This window comes from Megalops cyprinoides, chromosome 1 (genome assembly GCF_013368585.1).
Source record: "Megalops cyprinoides isolate fMegCyp1 chromosome 1, fMegCyp1.pri, whole genome shotgun sequence".
In the NCBI taxonomy this organism is placed as follows: domain Eukaryota; kingdom Metazoa; phylum Chordata; class Actinopteri; order Elopiformes; family Megalopidae; genus Megalops; species Megalops cyprinoides.
In genome coordinates, this window is record NC_050583.1 from 72,448,912 (window position 1) to 72,473,862 (window position 24,951).

The window sequence follows — 24,951 nt, forward strand, 5'->3', positions numbered from 1 at the left end:
AATGTGAGCAAGCTGGTTGAAATAGAACGAAAGGAACCAACTTACAAAAAGTCAAATAATTTATTTAAAAATGTATAGCAAAGAAACCTTTGGCACAAGCACCACAAGCTGCTCACCCATACAGATGTATTTAATGTGCCTCTAGGCAGGTCTGTTCCTTTATCTAATGGCTGGCTTCACATGCACACAGATAATTACAATGTCAAACAGTTACACAATTAACAATGAACACATTTTGATGCACTTGATAAAACATCTGCTATTGGTAGATTTGAATTGGATTTAAAAACAAAAGGCCCTTGAACATTTAACATTTTAACAATTAACACAAACTAACAATTAAAAACATTCAGTTTCTAGGGGACAGGTGAAGGCTTTTCTTCACAGCCAGTTTCAGGATGTAATGCTGTATGCTATGTAATGACTCCTATTTTCAGCTGCAACACTGATGATTTTGTATTATCTCTGCTCTCAGCCTATCCTATTTGTATGTGCTTTTGAAAATGTTAATGTAATACACAGGGTATAAGAAATACGGTTTTGTCACTTTGTTTCTAAAGGAAAAAACATTTTTATAAAAATGTTATACTTCAGTCAAAATTATGTAGAGCAAAGTCATATTGTTCGCCAATTCTCCAGAAAACACAAGGATCACATTTATATCACATCCCTGTGATTGGTATTTTGCAAATTTCCCTCTACTACAGATTACACTGATGAGACACTGCTACATTTGAGATTCTGAAGGGAATTTCTGGACATTCCTAAAGGCAGAATTACTGTGGGTTCTAATGATTCTTTTTGCATGTGAACTGCTTTCTCACAAACAAACCGCATTGGATTTAGGTCTGGAGATTTGAGATGGCTACTTGAAAATATTTCTTTTGTGCTCAGTTAACCAATTCTTTGTAGAACTGGCTAGAATTGTCAGTTCCTGCCTTAGCTGAAAACAGTACATATATTTGCATACACACACACACATATATATATATATCTATATATATATATATATATATATATATATATATATATACACACATACATATATAAGGGCTTGAAAAACACCCAGTTCAAATGTATTCAGCTGCTTTACTATGCATTTATACACACCTGTTTGCTCTCTCTGCAGAGAAGTCCAGTGCATCATTCACTGCTCTGCAAACAGACCATAATTCCTCTTAGTACCACACACACACACACACACACAAACATGCATACACACATACATCTAAACACACAAAAACACACACACACACACACACACACAAATACACTCTCTCATGAACAGACACATGCGCACACACATAAAACACACACATTGTATTACCTCGGCACCTCCCAAACTGCAGTCCTGGATGGGGGTGGGGCCCACAGGAATGGAGAATTCTCTGAAACCCGTTGCCATGGCATCTAAACAAGGATTTGCCTGCATCAACCCAGGGTGCCTGGAGTCGCCTGCCTCCATCAGGGAGGTAGAAGAGAGGGAGACAGACACACAAACACAAACATACCATATATAGGTGTAGACCATATATAGGAGTAGACCTGCATAAATCTGCGTCTTTACTTGTTTTCAGTATACTTAAACAACCCCTCTCTGTCTCTCTCAGCCTCTCCATTCTCTATGAAAGGATTGTGAAAATATGGGCATTCAGTTCAAAACTTAAGTCTGCTTTTGATTTAATCCAACAGATCTATCTGGCCATGTATCACCACAGCATGCAAACATACATTCCACCCTTACAACACTATTTAATACAGTTCATCAAAAGAGCAGCTACTACCCCATTCAGCCTGACCTGGTTGGACTCTCAGAGGGTTAATCCGGAGAGTGCATGGGTAGATAGAGGGGATTAACCCTCTTCTCTCAATATTATCCTCTCTCCTCCCCTCCCCATCACACACACTGCTACCCTCACAATCCTTCCACTGACAGATTTGTCATTCTCGCTCACTGTGGCTGTGGCATGTGCCCCACAACTGAACACAGAGGGAGGACTGCAGAATTAGAGTGAGAGAGGGAGGGTGAGGGTAAGTAGCAGAGAGGACAAGAGACTAAGAGTGTGAGAGAGAGAGAGGGAGCAAGACAGAGATACAGAGACAGAGATGCTTGGCAGAAAAACAGCATATAGAGTGGGGAAGTAATCGAAGGGAGACACACAAGTGGTTCCTTTTCTGCTCCATGGATGTTCCCAGTTCCCTGCTTTTGATTTCTTACACCAACGGAACTTTTTCTATTATTGGGCTATGCTGCCGTGTTGTCACCACCTCTACAATTACAGCATTATCACAATGATTATGAGTTTGATTAGCTACCTCCTGCGCATTTTTGGATGACCAAGGACTCCGTGCCCCAATCAGGAATACCGGGAGAGGCAGACTGTGAGTGAATCAGCAACTGCACCCGACTCTGTTGCTGTCATTCCCAACCTGAGACAAACAGAGACGCTGAATGCTCCAACATATACTGGATGCTCCGGGGAAAGGGGAGGCAGATGTAGCTTCAGAAAGGGGCATGGGTAGTGTGATATGCTGCAGAGTGATTTCTTCTACAACAAGCACTGAATCATTGTAACCTCTTCTTCCTCTGTCTGACTGGATCAAACTGGTGCACAAGAGGGAGAGCTATAGAGGAGTGAAGAATTAAAGAGAGCAGAGTGAAATGGAGCTGCCATAATGACCCTGGCTAGGATTTAATGGATAATCGGCCAAAATCTGAAATGAAAGGAGAAAAGGATCCAAGGAAGAGCAAAGCAATCATGACTCGAGAGGGATGTATTCTTAAAGTCGATAGTTTGGCTGTACTGTTGCTGCTTTTTCTACCACTGTTGTCTGCTCAGATCACTCCAGTCTTCCAGACAGAGGTACCTTTCAGCCCTCTGGCTACCAAGGAGCCCCTGGAAAGAGGGAGGGTAAATCCCCAGCCTGGCTCTGTTTCCCCCATCCCTAGTCTAAGCCCCAGTATGGAGCCATCAGAAGAGGATGAGTGGGCACCGGCGGAGGCCTACCTGTACAATGGCAATGCCACCCTCCTTACCCTGGCAAACTGCTCACGGGCCTACCGTCTCCCTGGGGTACAGAGTGTCCCAGTTGGACTTCAACCCTTCCTTCGCCCTTCCCTAGATGCTCTTACCAATGCTGCCAACTTCCTCAACATGATCTTCCAGGCCAATGACCTGCGTGAAAGCAGTGTTACAGAGGACATGGAGTGGTACCATGCCCTGGTCCGAGGTCTGCTGGAGAGTGATCCACTAATTCGTAGGGCCCTCCTAACCTTTGATGCCCAGCCCACTGCCCCCCGTCCTCAACTGGTGCTACGGGCCTCTCGGCCTTCCTCCAAATCCCAGGACATCTTGCTACAGGACTTGTCCTCTACTTGGGAGATGCTGCACCCACCACCCCCTGCCCCTGATGCTAGTTGGTTTACTGCTCTCAAGTTCCCTGAGCTGTCCCAACAGGCCCCTTCTCTTTCCAAGCGGGTACTCCTTAACGACCTGCGTACCATGGACACCCCCAAATGGGGGCGAGGTGACAGCTATGTGACAAACCGTGATGGTGTGCATTGGGCCAATGCACCCTTTCTCGAGTGTGAGGGTGGGCGTTTTTTGCCTGGCTGGCTACTTACTCTCTCTACGTCCTTCTATGGCCTCAAGCCTGATCTCAGTCCCGAGTTCAGGTCAGTATCTGCTTCTCACTACGTTTGTGTGTGTGTGTGTGTAATATGGGGTGGCTTTTTCTAAAAAAAGGGCCAGTGATAGTGGAACCTGTGATAATTGGGACAGGATGACCATCCAACCCCATATGGCACACCAGTAATGTGCAGGAAGGATTTGCTTGGTATCAGGGCATCCAGCTGTGTTTTGCCAGAGTTCTATAGACAGCGGGCTGAGCGAGAGCAGTGCTTAGGAAAAGAAGCCATATTTGTGTATCTACAAGATTTATGTTGTTTGTTAAAATGTGGTACAAGCAACAACATAATGAATGTTTGACCCTATGCAAACCTTTGTAATTTACCTGGAAAATACCAATATTTTACAATATTTTCAAATTTTAAATTACAAGCCATTTAACTGAAATGATGGGTTGTTTGTTGTCAGTGTGATTTACTGTTAATATCTGATGGTTAGAAAAAACTGAACACAACTGCACATATTGTATCAAAGCAGGCATTCATAGATACTTGACATTTACTGAAATGTCCCTTTAGCTTATTCAGACCCAGGTCAGTCCCCGTCCATCCAGGACTGAAAACACAAGTTGCTGTCAGACGTCGTTCTGTTTTACGATAACTTATTAAGACATGTGAACAAGTTTTTTCCAGCCTACTCATTCTGGTAGAACAGTTATTTATTCATTTTTGTTCCCAGATAACATCTCATCTACTTCAACACATACTCCACTCTCTATTTATGTAAAGCAAGTCAACTGCTGATCAGTGCAGAGGCCCTGCATCTGTCACAGCTTAGTTTCTTTTCAGGTTGGCTTAATTCTCCAATCTATTAAAAAGATAAAGCGGATTTGCCCCTTATGGTTATCTTACATTGTCATTAGGGGATGGAGGGAAAATTTCGTTCTTCTTCACTACCATGAGCTTTCTGGATGGTTTCTCATCTTTTCAAGATTGTAGCTTACTATATGTAACATGACAGGAAATCTCTTTGTTCATACGACAGCATAGTTAAAAACATCTCATTGCATTTAATGCTATTATTCTAGGTAATAAATCTCTGTTGGTAAACTACAAATGCAATTCTGTTTCACCCACTTCATGTTATATCTACTGACACACACATTGTTTCAATGTAATGCATTCTGTGAACATTTCATATTCATTTAGTTCACGCAGTCCACCAGTGCTCTGTGATAATTCCTGTGTTTAGAGAAATGTTTTAAATAAGAAACTGTGAAATCAATCAAATTTTAATACACGTAGTAATATAGTGCAAAGGTGATCAGCTTGACCCACAGCAGGAGTAAAAAAATTACCAGCAACATTGTCAAAGGACAACATAAAAATGTTTTCAAAATTTTAATAGACAAATTGCAGATTGCTCTGGATGAGAGCATCTGAGAAATAAATACACATAATCAAAATTGAAACTTTTACTATTCATCCAGGAATACATTTAAATGTGGAATCCATTTTATTTTATACTTGACACTCAACACACTCCTTGCTCAAGAACCTTTCATGTTTGTCTGTGCTGCAATAGCATTTTATGCATTAGGACCCAGTATAAATATATTTATCATAAATTGAGTCCACATATGTAGCTCTGAAAGACCACATGAGGCCCCAGTGTCACAGGCTGGCCACCCTATATTACAGAAAATATATGAAAACAATTATTTAAACATGAGCTCAAACTATTGTTGGGGCACAAACTGGTTAGCGCTGCTTTTGCACCTTGTCAACTACATTAATTTAGTCAAAACAGACGATTCTCAATTTATAATCTTTTTATAGTCAATTCTAACCCGTTTTTCTAATCTTGCGAACAAACCTAACATTATTTTGAAAATACTGTATTTAAAACATTATTTTAAAACAAACACTGAAGTACAAAAATGTCTTCTTACAAAAGTGTTTTTTGATATCTAGTATGCAATAATCCTGGCCCACCACTATTTTTCTCGCACTTGTATTTGTATATTTCGGAATTAATGGTCCCATCTGGACAACGCTTGTACCAGCAATATTTTGAAACACCTAGACCCGATGAACAATAAATCTACAGTACATTAAACTGAAGTTATATAAATGAATCAATGTTTGTGTATAAGTTGTACAAGTCAAGATCAATTGCAGCACCTATATATATATACACACACACACACACACACACCATTCTTGGTAAGTGTGCATAATGTGAGGTAAATATGTGGGTATGGTAAAAATTGTGTGAAGAATGCATTTAGTTGCTATAATGAACATGGTTCACAAAACCTGATGCCACAAATAACACTGTAACCAGTCCCCTACAATGGTAAATTGCTAATAAGCTAAATAGCCAACTTCAGCTGTGATTTTTATTGTCCTTTTCATTGCACTATAAGTGCATCCAAACTTGCGTCCTTCTCTTTGGGCTACTACTATGAAGCACAAACGGTGACAAAAATATAAATAAATAAATTTAATGTTTTTCATTAATTCTCCATTTTCACATTTCTACACTTACGCTTGTTTATTTATGTATATCTCTGTCTAATATATTAATGAGGTGGGCCACTCTCTCAAATACTCTGGGATGTGGTGAACCAACTTGATAAGTCCCTTATTTTCATATCTGTTAGTTCAGTAAAATCAGTGGTAGTATGATAAACTTCAGGCAGTAGTAGTTTTTTAGTTAGCTAAGTGCTGTATGCACTTGTACACAGCTAATTAGTTATAGTAGTTAGCCAGCATGTCTTGACTTTGCCCAGGGGTCAATAAACCTCACAAAGGGAAGAGCTGTTTGTTTCAAAATGTCACAATAACACAACATTCTGGATTTTTACATTTAAGAAACCCAAAAAAGAAACCAAGATGCTAGTTGTTTTGAACACAAAGTGGAATGTTGATGTTGATTTAATTTTTACATTAATCACCCATTGGCAAAATTTACACTGTTGCATGGAGAAGGAGGATTATTTTAGAATGCCCATGCCTTTGCCTGTTCTGCTCATCATGCAATCAAAATTCCCTCAAAATCAACAGGCAATTAGGCAGTTGAAAGCCAGTTAATGCTACATCCAAAAGATATAGGTTACTATATGAGTGCGATAATAGCTAATGTTCCTGATATTTATGATTATGCAATTTAGCAAGGTGTACTAGTTGATACTGATGTTTGCTAATGCATGGTGTTTTGCCACCATGTTTCACTTTTGGTAATCAGCTCAAGCCCCTCTGTCTGCAACCAAACTACACAGGCCTGTGGGATTGAAAAGATGGTGCGCACATGCCAATAAATTCAAATTAAAATCTCACTACCATAAGAATGAGGGATATGTATCCATTGTTTTTCTATTGTTGTTGTTCTTTAAGTTAATTGTTAGTGTAGTTGTAGTAGAAACTTACCTGATATTAGGCAACTTTGTAGGGTCACTAATTTCTTGCTTCAGAGCCACATGGAGGACAGATGCAGAGCTTCAGTTTGTTAACCGCTAAACATAGCACTTCTTTCTGCAGCAGCAGAAACTGAACATATAAGTCTGCCAGGATGACACCCAGAAACCCAGTGAATGGTTACCTCTTTACCAACAGCAGACAGCTTGTGATGCAATGAACTAAGCAAAAAGTGTTCAGAATAGTTTATTTAGATAAACTCTGATAGACTGTGTTCTGCGGTACAGGATGGGTTGACTCGAGATCACTTCATACAGGTGCTCACCCCTGCGGAGCCATGTACCCAGATGCAGTTAGCACACCCCTAAACCCTACAGCAGGGTTCCCCAATTAGTTTTCCCTGGGGGCAAAATTATGTCAAGGATCCTAAGCCAAGGGCCGAAACATCCGGGGCTTTTTCCAATGTAAAAGTAAAAACTGTTTTATGTGCTTTTGTTGTTGGTGTATTATTATTATAAGTAGGAATATTCATAACAATAATAATAGTAGTCATATTTGTTACATTAATAGTAGTTTTAATTTTGGCCTAGAATTCTCAAAGCCTATACTGAGGGTCATGCAAGAAAAACTGAATTCTTGAAACAAAATAAGCCCAAACCAAGTATTTAATAATTAATAAAATGCCCACACTTTTTTGTATCTCCCTCAAATCAAAATCATTTTAAGTCACACTGCCCTTTCCCTGCACATACAGTGCCCTCATGTAACAAAAGAAAATGAAAGGAGAACAGTTAAAAGGTTCCAAGGTGTGAGACATAATCGTATCCGCATAGCAACCAGTGAGGTAACAGTAAAAAACAATGAATCACAGAACTACAGGTATCAGGTATCCTGAGGCAAAAGACAACTGTGGCAACATTTCTACACAGCCCTGACATCTGTGCATACCAACAATAACATTAATGCTTGTTGTAAGACAGTGTATCCATATGCAAAATGTCCAAACAGCTTTCCAGCTACCAGCAGAGACAGCTACCAACAGCTTCTCTACTACAACTTCATCTCAAGAAGAGGCTGTAGAGGACATCAGAAGCAGCACACAGAGAGACAGAGACAGAGAGATTTTCAGTTTCTAACTTTTAAAATATGAGTTTAAATACCATAATAACACAACAAGACATCATTATTAGTTTACTATTATTTGCTATTGTTTCAGTGATACTTCATTTTTTAAATTTTTGTACTGTAATTTCATCTATTTTTATTTTTAGTCATCTCTGTTATGTTAGAAGTGATATAAATTAAATTATTAGCATTATTGTTGTGATTGCTAATTTACCACAATAAGATTGGCAACTGGACAAGAATACATGATGTTTTCACTCACCAATCAGTGACAGAAGTGACAATCCTTCTGATGTCAGGCCTGTATTCTGTTGTGGCAATCCTGAGGCACTGGCCAAGATGTCCATCAGAGAGTCTGTTTCTTTCCTGGTTCTTGATTGAGTTCATTGCAGAAAATGATAACTCACAAATGTATGTGGAGGGAAACATTGTGAGCAGGTGCATTGCAATAGCTCTCACGTTTTTGAACCGGGCGTGGTGAACCGCATTAATCCAAAAGTCACTCACCCTTGCGCTTTGAGTAAATCAGCTGTTCCCATCTCCAAGATCTCCATCTGAAGAGCAGCCTCATCTATGGAAGGCACCAGCTTTTTGGCCTCTGCAGTCCACTGGCCGTCAGGTGAAATGGAGAATGGCTGTCTTAGGAAGAGGAGGATGTCACCTGAGAGTTTAGAAGAGCTTTCAAATTGTTCCTTGAAGTTTTCAGCCAGGCTTATCATGAACGTCTTCATTAGCGGATCCTCCCGCATCGCGTTCTTCTCATAATGCTCCCACAGACATTGGAAATGTAACTTTCTTCCCTGAATGTCTTTCTCCAAAAGGTTTAGTTTTAACCGGAAAGCGTCAACCGCCTCATACATGTCCGCAACAGTGTGGTTCTTGCCTTGTAATTGCAGGTTAAGTTTAGATGAGACATGATGTCGCACAAAAAAGAACACATGCCATCGCTTTGTTGTCACTTAAAAACTTGTGGAAGTCTTGGGCTTTGCATGCTGGATAAAAATGACACAATCTCATTGCGCATACCCTCTCTAGCGCACGGCCTTTGCTCAGCCAGTGGACATCGTTATGCAGCAAAAGATCTGTGTGTTCTGCTGACATTTCCTCCAGCAATGCTCTGAAAAGGCGTTGTTGCAGACTATAACTCTGACGAACGAAGTTTACCAGTCTTGTCACAGGTGTCCATCACCTCTTTCATTTTCCCACAGAGTTTAGCACACAGCACTGATTTGTGAATAATGCAATGAAATGCCAAGAGTGCTGGGTTAACGGTAGCTAGCCTGCTTATTAAGCCCTTGTGTGGCCCCACCATCAACGGGGCCCCATCGGTGACAACGGACACGATTTTTCTCATATCCAAGCCATTCTTCTGGAAGAAGTGTGTCAGCTCGTTAAAGACCATTTCCCCGGTTGTAAGCCCAGGCAGTGGAAGCAAACAAAGCAGCTCCTCTTGACATGTCTTCCCATCAAAAAATCTTGCGAACACATAAATGTTCCATATCGGTCCGGTCACAGGAGGAGTCGATGGCTAGTGATATGGCCTCTGCTTTCTTCAAATCGGTGAGTAAACTGGAAAAACACTCCTCTGCTAAAACTTCAACTCTTCTTGTGGTCATGTTAGCTGACAGTGACACCTGCTTTAATAGCTCCACAACACTTTTCTTGTTTTTGTCATCGTTACTTAAAACCTCGCTAACCATATCAATGGCACACTTTTTAATTAACTCTGCATCAGCGAATGGTTTCTTAGCTTTGGCAAGGGTCCATGAAACTTGCAGTGATGCAGCTGTGGTGCTCTCTTGGCCAGATGCTGATTTACTGATGGTAGAAACTGAGTGCTCGTATGCCGTTATCATGTGTGCAACTTCAGATTTTGCTGGGTATGTGGCATTGAAACTGTCTGTATGTATTGTGTTAAAGTGCTGTTTTAGATTCTCTGCTTTGCAGAAAGCTATGGTCTGCATGCATATTAAGCATGTTGGTTTAGCATTGGCGTGGTCAGGTAGAACAAAAATCTTCTGTCCAGTTAGGTTTGAACTGACGGTTTTCCAGATCGACTTTGCGTTTTTTTGCGCCGGCCATGTTGTTATTCGTTTAGAGGAGTCATTGATTGCTTACCTGTATTTTACTGACTGTATTTGCTAATGTGATAGGCTGCTGCTTGTTAGTGAAGGGGCTGTGTACCTCTATGCGTGCTCTGTGTGGGTCAAGTGTATGGTGTGCGATGAGGGCAAAACAAAGTAGAGCAGCGCGCACTGTCTTCCACACTTCGCACACTTTTTTCATGTTAGGGTAGGTGTTACACACATACCAGCAAGTCAAAATGGGCCAGAGGGTCTCACGGGCCGGATGTGGCCCGCAGGCCGCCTATTGGGGATCACTGCCCTACAGGATGCCTCGGATCTGGCTTTGGAGAGAGATTGTGGGGGCCGGGGCTATGGTTTGGGTATGGAGAAACAGTACACCATTAGGCAGGGCTGTAGTGGAAAGCAGCACTGTCCAGGAGAAGCCTGAGTGGCTGAAATGACTTAACTTGTCCATGCTGTGTCTCTGTTGCCTCAGGGGCACACACTCACTCTGTTGGGTGTGTGGTCAGCTGGGGCATCTAGTGAGGTAATGCCTCAGGTCATCCAGAGGTCAGGGAAATGGCTTGGAGTCCATATAGATGCCACAGCGCGGACCCTTAGCTCTTCATCCCAACCTTCTTCACTGCCTTGGGGGAGCCAGTGGCACAGACAGCTCACAGCAGATGACAGCTCACAGCTACAGCCAGTGGTGGTGTTGGGCTGGACTCATGTTGGGGACTTCTGTCACATCCTAGTTATGGTAGATAGGGTCCCATGCTACACCCCTTATAGACAGGGGTCTCTGATGGCCTGTTGAGGGACTACTGTACAGCTCTGCACTGTATCATAGGATGTTGCCCCCATGGTAGTGTCAAGTTCTGCTAGTCTTAGGTCTACACAATCCAGTGAACTGACAACATACGAATCCAGTGAACGAACATATCCAGAATAATTCACTGTAAATCTTCCACTTGTGATCAAGACAAATACTTATGTTCTTTATGATTAATTTTGGTGGAGCGTTCCACATGGAAATTCTGTCCTTGGCAGCCAGGCACTTCCTCATTGTGCCCAGGCTAGTTGATGTGTGTCCCCTTGAAAATGATGTAGGTGTCCGCTGCTCCTTCTGTTTCTGACGCGATCACCCAGAAGGAGATGAAGATCAACGTGGTGCAGATCATGGTAATGGTGTTAGTGTCTGGGGGTGTGTCAATTTATGGAGTGTGTTGGAGTCAGTTGTGATAACTGTGTAATTGTGAGAACAATTACTAGCACTTGTTCTCTGTTTTTGGCTTTACGTCTGATCTTGTGGGTTCCATTTAACATGGCTGGTGTGGATCCACCTCTGCTTGCCTTGGACCCTTACAGCCATGGGTGTTGTCAGCAGGATCGTGAATGGGACCCTCCCAACTAGGCGTCAGGCTGGCTCCCCTGTAAACTTTTACATAGATTTAGTCACCTGGTCCAAGCCCGTGTTCTCAGTCATCGGACTTGGGCTGATAAGTGCAGGAGACCTAAAATTTGTGCAAATCTTCCCTTCCGCAAGCACACAGGGTCTTGCTAGAGGCTTCAACTCTGCTCCCTATGCTGAAATTTGATTAGGTACTGCTTCAGCCTCAACCACCCCAAGTAATTCTCTTACAGTGGTTGCTAGCCCTTCAACTACACACGCTTTGTCAGTAACCATCCTCAGGAAAATCTGGGCATTTCTTGTGAAATTTTGTACACTTTCCGGAGTTCTTTGTAGACCTCAGCTAACAAACCTTTTCATCCTGCTACACCTAGCTGCTCATTGTCGCCCATAATTTACACACTCGCTTCCAAACACAAATGAAAATAACAGTTGTTTTCCAGACACACACACAACCCTAATTTTACACACAGTTTGTCAACACAAGATGTGCCAATACATAATCAATTGTTAGAACTCACAACATGGAATACGTTGATTTAAAGTGTAACTGCCACATGCAAAACTCTCAACACAGAGCACTGTTAAACATTTACACACAACCAGTTTTGTTACTCTCAAACATATTCACACATCACAAGGAAAAGAAGAGGAAAAAAGACAACAAAACAAAGAAAGCACTGGGACTCAAACACAGGCAGAATATGTGGGACTCTAAGCCACAGGTGGGGATTCAAACCTCAGGGAAAGACAAACAAATGATAATAAGAAAAAAACACTCAGACTTGAACCCAGACAGAACCTGTGGACCTGTAACCCACAGGCAGGGACTCTAACCCCTAGCACAGATAAACACATAACAGAACCTGTGGGACTCTAACCCAAAGGTGGGAACCCTAACTACTGCGGTATAAGCCTAGTCTCACAATAATTTAGAAGTTTATATGTACACTATATGGACATATAATACTTTGGCCACACCTGTTAATTATTGAATTGAGGTGTTTCAATCAGACCCGTTGCCACAGGTGTATAAAATCAAGCACCTAGCCTTGCAGTCTCCATTTTCAAACATTTGTGATACAAAATGGGTCTTTCTGAAGAGCTCAGTGACTTCAAGCGTGGTACTGTGATAGGATGCCACCTTTGCAATAAGACGGTTTGTGAAATTTCATCCCTGCTGGATATTCCACAGTCAACTGTCAGTGATATTATTAGAAAGTAGAAGCATTAGGAACAACAGCAACTCAGCCACAAAGCGGAAGACCACGTAAAATCACAGAGCAGGGTCAACGACTGCTAAGGCGCATGGTACGTAAAAGTCGCCAACGCTCTGCTGATTCCATAGCTGAAGAGTTCCGAACTTCCACTGGCATTAATGTAAGCACAAAAACTGTGCAGCAGGAGCTTCATGTAATGGGTTTCCATGGCCGAGCAGCTGCATGCAAGCCTCACATCACCAAGTCCAATGCCAAGCATCGGATGGAGTGGTGAAAAGCACACAGACACTGGACTGTGGAGCAGTGGAAACGTGTCCTGTTGAGTGCCAACTGTGAAGTTTGGTGGAGGAGGGATAATGGTATGGGGCTGTTTTTCAGGGTTTGGGCTAGGCCTCCTATCTCCAGTGAAGGGCAATCTTAATGCTTCACATACCAAGACATTTTGGACAATGCTATGCTTCCAACTTTGTGGCAACAGTATGGGAAATGCCCTTTTCTATTCCAACATGACTGTGCCCCAGTGCACAAAGCAAGGACTATAAAGACATGGTTTGATGAGTTCGGCGTGGATGAACTTGACTGGCCTGCACAGAGCCCTGACCTCAACCCCATCGAGCACCTTTGGGATGAACTGGAACGGAGATTGCGAGCCAGACCTTCTCGTCCAACATCAGTACCTGACCTCATAAATGCTCTACAGAATGAATGGGCACAAATTCCCACAGAAACACTCCAAAATATTGTGGAAAGCCTTCCAAGAAGAGTGGAAGCTGTTATGGCTGCAAAGGGGGACCAACTCCATATTAAAGTATATGTATTTGAATACAATGTCATTACAATGTAATGGTCAGGCGTCCAAATACTTTTGTCCATATAGTGTATATACGTCTTGTGAAGTGTAAACCATTCTTATAAACCATTCTCCCTAAAGCTATTCTTCCCAACTCAGCTAGCTAAGTCAAGCTGGAAAAAACAAGAAACCAGGTTATACCCTCTGCTGCTCAACACTGTTTTCTAGGATTTGTTATGTTACGAGCTCAACTAAGGCTGATGTTTATGGAAAATACAACATGATCATTATGATAATATAGTACATAATTGTGAGAAATGTGCAGAAGCATTAAGTTAGTGTGGAAAAGAAATATTTTTACAGTTAGCTAGTAAACTATCCAAGTTACATACTTTACTCACTGGTTTAACTTCCTTGCATCCAGTTTAGAGCTTGCTGTTGCTAAATATATTAATTTTAAGTGAGTTCAGGGAGAAAATGCTGTAGCTATGCTACAGAAAATGCTATATTTGCTGTAGATAAATGCATTAATTTTTAAGGCCAATTCATCAGTTACACTAATAGAAATACAGTGCTTTACACTGTTTAATAAAATTAAGGCAACTATTTGAATCAGAGTGTTATTTTGTTAGAAAAGGAAAATACTTTGTGTGACCTACTTCAGGTTTTTTACCTCAAAAATGCAGAGTACTCAGCTTAATTATAGCAGTTTCACAGTCATCATTTTGTCTGTAGGATCTGCTTAATTATTCAAATTTCTTACATGCATTTCTGTTATTTTTTGCAATTTACACAATCAGATTGAATCAACTTTTTTCTGAAACAGCTTTCTAATCAGCTTTCATTTTCTAATCAGCTACTGATTTTTCTGTTTCCATACTGAATATTCCAATGTAATTTTTTCCATATTTAAATTTAACCTTCTTGTTGTGTTCCGGTCAAATTTGAATTTACAATTTGAATTTACAATATTTATGTCTGAAAATCTTAGTTTATTTCATCTGATTAGAATAAAGCTCCATGACATTGTCCACACAGGCCATCTGAAAACACAAAATAAATTTAGATCATTTTCCTTAAATTTTGGGGGGTTTTATTTAACTTTTGTACATCTGTGGTGTCAAAAATTAAAGGTCATTATAAATTAATGGGTGAGGCTACAAGTAGGAGAAAAAGAGAGAAACTGAGAGTTCAGGAGCATGTCCATCCATCATATAGACACACTGTCATTCCCTAACCGCATATGTGCATGCATGATTGCGCGCACACACACACACCGCATGTGCGCATGCATGTGCGTACACACACCCTTCTTGGGTTTCCCAGGCAACTCTGGAACCTTTCCCCAATAGAATCTTTCCTCCACGGGAACCACAACATTCACACAAAATATTATGAGTATGTGTTGTGGGAAGTTTGATATTCGTGCAAGCAATTGGAACAGTGTTTAAATAATATACAGAACCTTTCCCGCAGCTCAAGTATATAGCTTCCTTAGGGCCTTGCTCACCATTCACTTTGTGGGACCACAATGACCAAACGATATACTGTATGTGAGGCTCTTAACCACATCTTTGATCCTGACACTAGTGAGGAGGGGAAAGTCCAGGATGAAGGTGCATCAGAAGAAGATGTGTCAGAAGGGGAAACACGTGTACAAAGACAACTGGAAGGAAATAGACCAGACAGACATCCAAGCATACATGGGTCTGTTGATTCTGTCTGGAGTGTACAGATCCAGAAACAAATCTACCACCAGTTTATGGCATGCACAGTCAGGTTGGGCAATTTTTGTGTCACCATGTCACTACAGACATTTTGTGTGTTGTCACGGGTGATCTGTTTTGAAAATCGAGGCACAATCGAGGCCGCCATCTACATGACAACTTTGCAGCAATCCGAGAGGTTTGGGAAAAGTGGGTGGAGCGGCTATCACACATCTACAACCCAAGTCCAGACATCGCGGTGGATAAGCACATGGTCACTTTCAAAGGATGCTGCCCATTCAAGCAGTATATACCCAGCAAACCTGGCAAATATGGGATAAAGATCTGGGCAGCGTGTGATGCCAAAACCAGCTACGCATGGAATATAGAGGTGTACACTGGCAAAACTGCTGGTGGTCTTCCAGAAAATTACCAGGACAAGTGAGTGGTCCTTGAAACGACAGCAGGTCTCCGGGGACATAGCATAGCATGCGACAATTTCTTTACATCCTATGATTTTGGCTAGGAGCTACTAAGGAAAAAACTGACCATGGTGGGGACAGTCAGAAGGAACAAGCCCGAGCTTCCTACTGCACTACTGACTACCAAAATCAGGAATCACTTTTCATCCAAGTTTGCCTTCACCGATACACACACTTGTGTTGTACTGCCCACAGAAAAATAAAAATGTCCTACTGATGACCACTCTGCACAGAGATGACACTGTGAGCACCAGGGAGGACAATAAGCCCAACGCTGTCCTGTACTACAACAAAAACAAAGGGGGAGTCGACAACCTTGATAAGGTATGCTACTTTTTATTTTTCAAGTCTCAAGTACTTGTTTTTCTAATACCAAATTGTTTTATGAGGCCTAAAAAAATGACAGGATTTTTTAAAAATACTTTTTCCCGTTGAAGTTGTGAACAGTATGGAACAATATGGAGTCCATTCTATTTATCTGATATCTATATGGTTTTAGGTGTGAAATTTCTAAGATGTTATGTTTCACATTACATTACAAGACATAAAATATCACTTATATGTACTCCGTGTTTCATTGATTGATTCTTATATTGTTTTTTGCAGGTTACTAGCACATACTCATGCAAGAGAATGACAGCACGATGGCTCATGGTGGTGTTTTTCAACATCCTAGATGTGTCAGCCTACAATGCTTTCGTGGTGTGGATGGAGATTAATCCAGGCTGGAACCAGGGGAAGAACTTTAAGAGGAGGCCATTCTTGGAAGAGCTGGGGAAAGCCATGGTGACACCGCTTATACAAAGGCTCCAACATTTACCTCGAGCACTACCCTCTGCTGCATTGGTGAGAGACATACATGGGCCAGAATGGGTCTGTGACTGTCACAGACAGAAGAGACAAAAGGAAGAGATGCACACTGTATGCACCAAGAGATCTAAAAACAAGTGTTGTGTGTCTAAAATGCAGTGCACACATTTGCAAGGCACATGCAAAAACCATCACCTATTGTCAGTCGTGTACTCTACATGAACACACATAAAACCACCATGTGATGGTTGATTCTTGATTGATTGATTGTGAACCTTTCTGTTATAGTTACTTAAGTTGTTACTGTGTTTCTATGATATGTTGTGAAATATGGCAAAGTGTTAATGTGTAAATAGACTTAGGCCTATGTCCTTTCTTTACTAATAAATTCACAACGGTCAGATTTGACCGGGAACACCACAGATGTTAGTTTGTGCCACTTTTAAAAAAATTGAAAGGGTTTCAAAACAAATTTCCTGGTTAAACATTAAAACAAATTAGTCTGTGATAAATAGCAGGACATGTTTCCTCTGTTATTTACTATAGTCAAAATAATATATAAATAATGCTACTTTTACTCAAAGACGCGTTATATAAGCTCATGTCAATGAGGCCTACTGGCCAAAAGTTCAAAATAGAAATACAAAACCTGTCATAATTACTAGAAATAAAATGGATAAAAAGATCCAATGCAACATGTAATGATAAAATATGTACAATACAAGATTTATAAACAGTTATAAGGGGTCGGGCATTTTTGACCAGGAACACAGTAGTAGGTAACATGAAATGAACACAAGGGTTAAGAAATTACTTTTGCTTTAAACATTACGTGCTCGAGTCAAACAGCATATGAGCAGCATCAGATAAGATTTATTTGCCAACAAAAAGATGATTCCTCTTCCCTGAACAATGGAGAACAATTTGGTCGAACCCCAGGTCAAAGTTTAAACAAATTCAGTTAGGCACCATCACATTCATGACAAAAAGACTATATGAGCAAAGTGAATTTGTTCTTTTTGCCATGAAACAGCTGCCTTGAAAAAGTATCATAATGGGTGCTGGTGAAAACCATGAAGTCAGAGGAAGTAAAAATTAAATCTCCTCAAATTCCAGGGTTCAAACATTTTGGTGAACTTCTGTCAATGTGATCTCTCATTAGACTTAACATTTTTTCTACCCTGTGAACATCTTGTAAGATTTCAACTACACACAAAAAATGAAACTGCCTGCACAACGATCACTTGTGTTTTGTCTTCAAGTATGATTGCATTTTGCAAGTGCAAATGAAATCCAAGTGCAAGAGCAATCCAAACCAAACGTAACGGCCTCATGAAAACCATTCAAATTCTTAAGATAGTAAACTGACCTTGAGCTTGTCGGCTTTTGAAGACATTTTTTGTCCAAATCCTCAAGCTCTAGAAATACTTTCTGAAGTACCTCAAATGCATATTTCTCTTTCTTGGGGCAGCTTAGTTCTAAGGCATAGATGAGGCCCATCAAATAGGTGCTTGTGTGTGCCATACTAGGAATCCCAAAAAGGACCCCTTCACCCTCAGCTTGCTTGTTGATGCTTTGTCACTGACTTTGCTGATAATGACACTGAAGATCAGTGTAGTGAGATCCTGTTGGATGGTTGCAACATAATTATTGTCAACAGCCTGTGAAATGCAGACAACAGAGTGAAAATTTCACAAAAATCTAAGAATAATTATAGCAGGGGTACTATGTACATACGGTGGAGGAGAGGCTTTATGGTAAAGACAAAAGGGTAGAAAGGTATAGGATTCCCCTTGCACTGTAAGTAAGCTATATCATCAACTCATCTGTGCTGTATTTAGAGTATTCAATAAGATGGGAAGATTTCCATTTTCTATACCTTGTTATCTTTGATCAACTCCTCCATCCTTTTGCCAAGGTAAGAAATAACTCTATATGCCCAGTGCCGGCCAGAAGCAGATGAGCTCCCCCTCCGAGCCAGGTTCTGCTCAAGGTTTCTTCCTGATAGGGAGTTTCATTGCCACTGTTGCCTTAGGCTTGCTCTCAGGGGGTCTCAGGCCTGGGAACAATGTAAAGCTGCTTTGTACCAACTTGTGTTGTAAAAAGCACTATACAAATAAAAATGAATTGAATTGAATTGAATTGAATTGAATTGAATTGAATTGAATTGAAAATAAGGCCTGGGATCACCGCTTCTCTATGGTACTCTATGGCCAAAATAAATAATATTTTTATTATTATTAAGTACATGCCTCATCAAGCACATCCATGGTTTTGGAAAGTTTTTTTTCCCAACAGCTGCTCCCTTCTTCCTGTACAAAGCCAACATTTTGGGTGTGTAGTTATCCAGCTTCCTGATGAATGTGGACAGCAGTGGCTTCAGTAAAATCCTCCTTAATTCCTCTCACATCTGAGAGAGTAAAATGAAATACAGGGAAAAGAGGCCCATCCGAACACAGCTGATTTAAATGATCAGTTTGTTATTGTGCAGCTTCAGGAGTTCATAATGAGTTGATCATTTGTATCAGCTGTGCTGGAGCAGGGAGAGATCTAAAACATGCAGGACAAGGGGTCCTCCAGGAGAGGTTGGTGAAATGCTGCCTTAAGCAATAGCTTCATCCCTCCAAAGTGCTCCATGGAGTGTCACAGGTGATCCTTTTCACCAGCAGCAGTCAAACTGTTTACTTAAGTGCAGTTAACTGTGAAACCGCTTACATTTCCCTGCTGTGACATTCCTGCTAACTGATGTAAGTTGCTCTGGTTAAGAGCATCTGCTAAATGCCAATAATGTAATAGTGCAGTTGCATTTTTATTGTCCTATTGTTTTATGTTGTGCATTTCTGTTTCCCCACATGCGTGACTGTTGGCAAAACATGGTCAAGACACAGGGAAATGGAATTCAATACCCATTAACATGGGAGAATCCACAAGTTTTTAAATCAACTTAAAATCATTTAAATGTTTGGCTTAAGATCACCCGATCATGTTGACACAAATTGCCTTTGTTATGGCTTATATTGCATAACAAAAGTAATGTTTTCTTTTTCCTTCTGTCCTTGTTTTGTTAGTGAATGTTGTATATTCAGGTATAAGTTGCTATATTATGCTTCCTGCTGGTAATGTATTAGTGTTTTAATATGCGTCCTGCACTGCACATACAAATTAGCTACATAGCCAAATCTGGTGCAACTAATGTGACAATGTTATCACTACCATCCATTTACAGTACTTGTAAAACTCAACTGACATCTACTCATCGGAAGTGGTTTTAGCCCCAGCTCAATGTAGGAGTAGGAAGCCTCATAAATAATTCCCATTGCCTCCTCTGAGGTAGAACTTTACTCCTGAAAGTGTTTTTTTGCAGGACTCTTGTGTAAATTCTAATTCTCAGGTACTCAGGTTTCTCACCTAACCCACACCACAGTCCAAACGCACCATTCTAATCAGAGGTAACAATTTGTACAATTTCATAACACACAGGTAACAACTACCTTTCACCAGCTCCACTCCACCTCTGCTGTCTGGGTTTTGGGCAAGCATATAATTATACAGACACACTCCTCACCCTGGCTAAGGTATTGCTAATTCTGCAAAAGCTTACCTTTAAATGATTCTGCAATCTGTGCGTGTAGCGAAGGGCGAGTGCAGTCACCGCACCCAGCCTCAAACCCAGGTCTACGGGGTACCAATTCTGCAGCTTGACTGCAATGGCAAAGAGCCAGGCTCGTTGGTATGGCAGTCAGAGTGCATACTCAACTGTAGTTGACAGCAGCAACAGACAACAGCACTCTGTCACAGTGCGGACACAGAAAACATGCTCCAAGAGCACTCCAAGAGTTGCCCTTTCACACTTGTAGCACACAACAGGAGCTTGTCCATGTCAGATGCGTTCTCACCTACAGGAAATACTCCGGTTTGGTTTAGGCAAGGGGTGGCACCTAGGTAGAGCGTGCAGGAGGCAGGACATGATGCAAAAAGTACGCTGCAGAAATCGCAGTGGCTGTATTCGAAACCGCCCACTGCATACTGTGTACTGCATGCTATTTTTCAGTGTAGTACCCAGTATGCGATCATTAATGATTACATTTGTAGTATGTTACATTGTCACGTGAAATCATTGCAAGTTTAGAAACGTCCAGATTTTGCGTGGTATTTTCCAGTTAGATGCCACTTGCATCCTCACAAGTGAAAAGTATTGACAAGTGCACGAAAAGTATTAGTGTGTTGAAGTATTTTCAGGTTTTTTCTTTTCAGTGTCTTACCTTTCGGTGGTACAGGCACATAATGTGGTTCTGAGGAGGAGAAGGCGAACATAGCTATTGTACTTTTGGGTAGCCTATAAAAAAAAAAAATCACACATAGCCATCCCGATGGCCCTACCAGTACACATAATTTCTTAATTATACATTTAATAGGAAGGTAAGTTTGTGTTGTTCGCAATGTAATGTTAGGTCACCAGTTCATCTATCTCACTATACCTATCACTATTACTTAGCTACAGCTTAGCTAGCTACTAACCAGATAATAAACTACTAACCAACATTGTTAATCATCGTAAGAGACAGGTTTTGGCAGTATAGCTATAGCTATCTCTTTAACGATCATTGGACTCAAAATAGCATGTATTTGATCGTATCCGCAATGTCAACAAAAGTGTAAAGCAATATACAGGCACGCAGAAAAGAGTATGAAGCAGATGTTTGTATTCTTCCGGTCTCACCCCAGTCACATGATAGAAAGATAGAAACGTCATCAACATGCCCACTCGCTCACCGTGGATTCTCTGGAACATGACATGCTCTATTCACACATGGACTCAATCTGACATTAAACGGACTAGGGAGCTGGCAGAGTGAAGTCCATCTCATGTCCAGTCCGACTGATTCGGACAATTTGCATTCTAACATACAGTTCCTCCGGGTAATGGCTAGGTAAGGTCCGGCTTTCAGTGCATGTTTGAAAGGGGCTTAAATATGGTGGTCTAGCTCAGATCTGGAGAGCTGGTACAACAACACAAAAAAGAAGAAAAAACCTATCATCTGCATGGTTTCTCTCCTCCATGCTGAGCTCTCGTCCATTCCACAGGATGGCCCAGCAGCAAGGTGCCACCCTGCTGCATGGTCAATTAACTCCCCACACACTCCGGGAACACACCTAGTTTGTACACTGCTATAATGTTCCTGCAACTAGGTATTTATCACCCTCCCGACTGCCTCCCCAATGAGGCACAGTTGCACCTAGCTAGTTCTAAGGCCACAGCCCAGTCCTCACACAATTATTTAATTGGCCACCCTAATTCAAGTGCCATAATTTTCATGGATAATGAGGAACAAAAGTTAAATTGATGCTGGGAAGGGATTTGATAAAACCAAATTGATCACAATATATCAGTCGAGCAGCAGAATGTAGATCAGATGAACAATAAAAGTCACCTCATTCTGTACATTCTTCCAGCAAACACTAGCAAAAACCACCAGGAAACCACCAAACACCAGCACTATCTGTGCTGTCAAGGTAGTATTTCAGCACAGGTTTAATCAAACCTCAGCATGCAAAAGACTCATCAAAACATCATTGCAGAGAACAAGATTTTTACAATTTAGTTTAGCTGTTCTTTGCAAAACCTATTGTTAGCAGCACCCTAAGCTAACTGTTGCAGTTGCTTCATTGAGTTTTACTGAAAGTCTGCTCAAGCTATATATTTAGTAATGTTGTAAATGACAAATTGCATCTTAAAAATTATTTTGTATACAGAATGTCCAAGCTAGGGCTTCTGGTTGGCTTCTGGTTATTTCTTTCAAATACAGGCTGTTTTGAAACCAGCTGTTTCAATTAATGCTGGCAATGATTTTGAGCTCACACCTGGGCCCAGTTGTTCAAAAAGTTTAATCTGGATCAGAATGAACCGGATTTGGAAATCCCATGTTTTGCTATCCAGGATCAGGTAATCCATCTTACTTTTGTGCCGGTTTTTCAAAGCAACATTGGATTGGATCACCCTGATCCAGATACAAATTTTTCAAGATACCCAAATCTGGATTACCAGTGCTCAAAATGGGACTACATATCACAATGTAGGCTACTAGCTATGTAACGAACAACAGGTAGAATAGCCAGCGTGGGGTCACTTTAAGTGTTTTTATTTGAAGAGACAGAAAACAGCACAGGGAGCGTGCAACATAATACTTGCCTGTATTGTCCTGCACAACATCGCTACCAGGCGCAATGTCCCTCTCTGAGATGACGTTTATGATGCACCTGAGCCTGTTGTAGACTCAGACATGATCCTGATTTTTTGGATCAAAGGTATCCCAATCCTACTAAAAAGTTTTGAACATATACTGAAGATTTGATCCAGATCAAAACCAAGACTGGATTACGTGATCTAATCCGATTTCAGAATCCTTTTTTTCCTTTTGAACAACCCATTTTCAAGATTTGATCCAATCTGACAGCCGTTATCCGATGTCCGATCAGATTAATTCTGAACAACTGGGCCCTGGTGAACAAATTTGCTAGGATAGGGGTGGGTGGGTAAGCCAGAGTCCCCTCATCACACTACTCTCAGGCACCCTGCTTCTCATTGGGCATCTGTGTGTTACCTGGATGATGTCAATGGATCACTTTAGTGCACTGTTGGAAAAGGTCATGCTGGCATATCTGTGTGCAGCCTGGGTAGTAACGGAATACATGTAACGGCATTGCATCATTAGGATACAAAAAAGGTAACTGTATTCCGTTAGAGTTACAGAAAAAAGACGTAATCAGATTACCGATACATTTAGTAAAAATGGGGATCATTAAACTATTATTATTAAAATTATTAATTTTAAAATACGCTTTAAAATAAACGATATACTACCATGCGCATGCGCACACATTACAACACTTAACGAGTCTCACAACACCACTCTGGTCTCAAGTGAAACCACAGGCAATCTTACAGTTGCCAATTCATTATCATAGCCTCTAGTGAAAAAAATGCTCTCACTGGGTGGACGTTTCGCCATTAGTTTGTCTTTAAAGCAGAAAAGTGGAACAACATCACAGTACAGTACAAGGTATGCCTTACAGCTGTGAAAATGCTGTCATCATCCAAAGACTCGACATATAATTTTAAGAAACAAATATAGGTAAGACCAACCGCTAATGTTAACTATACAGAAATCCAGTTAAAGCTAAAGTTAACGTTACGTTTGATAGTTAGTAAAGGGCATGAAAGCTAAATTAGCTAGCTAGCTACTTGCACATTCAACTGTGAAAAGTACAACTACCACCTTACAAAGACAAATCTAGCTAGCTAGCTACAATACAAACAAAACAATAAACGTAACTAGCTACCTACTATCACATTCCGCTGACAAATACAAATATCACCTTGCAAACAAACACATAGCTATCTTAGCTAACTACAATAAAAAAAAAACGACGTAGAAAGCTAGATAGCTTGCTAGCTAATGTCAGGAGTGACACTATGCCCAGGTAGTTCGCCCTCCTAGGGATCCGCCCGCCACAAGAATGCCAGGACAAGGTGAGTAGGAACAACTATTCTTTTTAAAAAACAAATTTAACAACGCAATTCATAAAATCTGAGACGCCGCTATCCCTCTCCCAGCGAAGCCCTTCCCCCTATCCTTCTATCCACCCCTGTCTGCCCTCCCCGGCTACAAACAGGCGGGAACGCTACCCAGCCGCTCACACCAAAAGAAAAGAAAAAAAGGAATCCCCACACACACACTTAGCCTCACTGCACACACCCGTGATCTGGCGTCCCCGCCCACCTGGACGCCGGGAGAGAGAGGACTACTCAATCTCACTGTCGAGGGGGAAGTGCTGCCGCTGTGGGGGAGGCTCCTCACACGCACGCACACCACACAAGACGTACAAAATGAAACGAAAATATAAGTGGGGACGTAGCTCAGCCCGCGCCACACTGCCGGGCTTCGCCTACGTCCCAAAAAAACAAAAAAGAAACTCCAGACAAGGCCCCCGCGTCACTCCTGGGGGCTCCTGGGGGCTGGCGGCTCCGGCGGCGACCCACGTCTTCTCCCCGGTAGTAACCCCGCCGGCTCCGCGGGATCGCACTGAGGGAGACACAGAACAGCAGCCGGTCAGCCCTCCCTCTCCACCCCGTGCTGGTGACCCACGCACTCTCTTAAGGTTTCGCGGTGCCACCTCCCTTCCAGCTAGGGGATCACCTCCCCAGCACGCGCTTCCACGGGGTGGGGGCTCCCTTCGGCCCCGGCTGCGTCCGGAACCAAGCGTTGTTTTCCCCGCTCCCTCAGGGATTCAC

General features: G+C 41.6%; 1 protein-coding gene across 1 annotated transcript in view; it reads left to right on the top strand.

Moving 5' to 3' along the window:
- Nucleotides 1-2,695: 2,695 nt before the first annotated feature.
- Nucleotides 2,696-24,951, top strand: part of si:ch211-156l18.8 (probable G-protein coupled receptor 158) — a 167,008-nt gene continuing 144,752 nt past the window's right edge. Inside the window, 1 exon segment of the mRNA XM_036555211.1 lies at nt 2,696-3,676. Within this exon segment, the coding sequence (XP_036411104.1) occupies nt 2,697-3,676 (980 nt within the window). The 5' untranslated portion in view covers nt 2,696.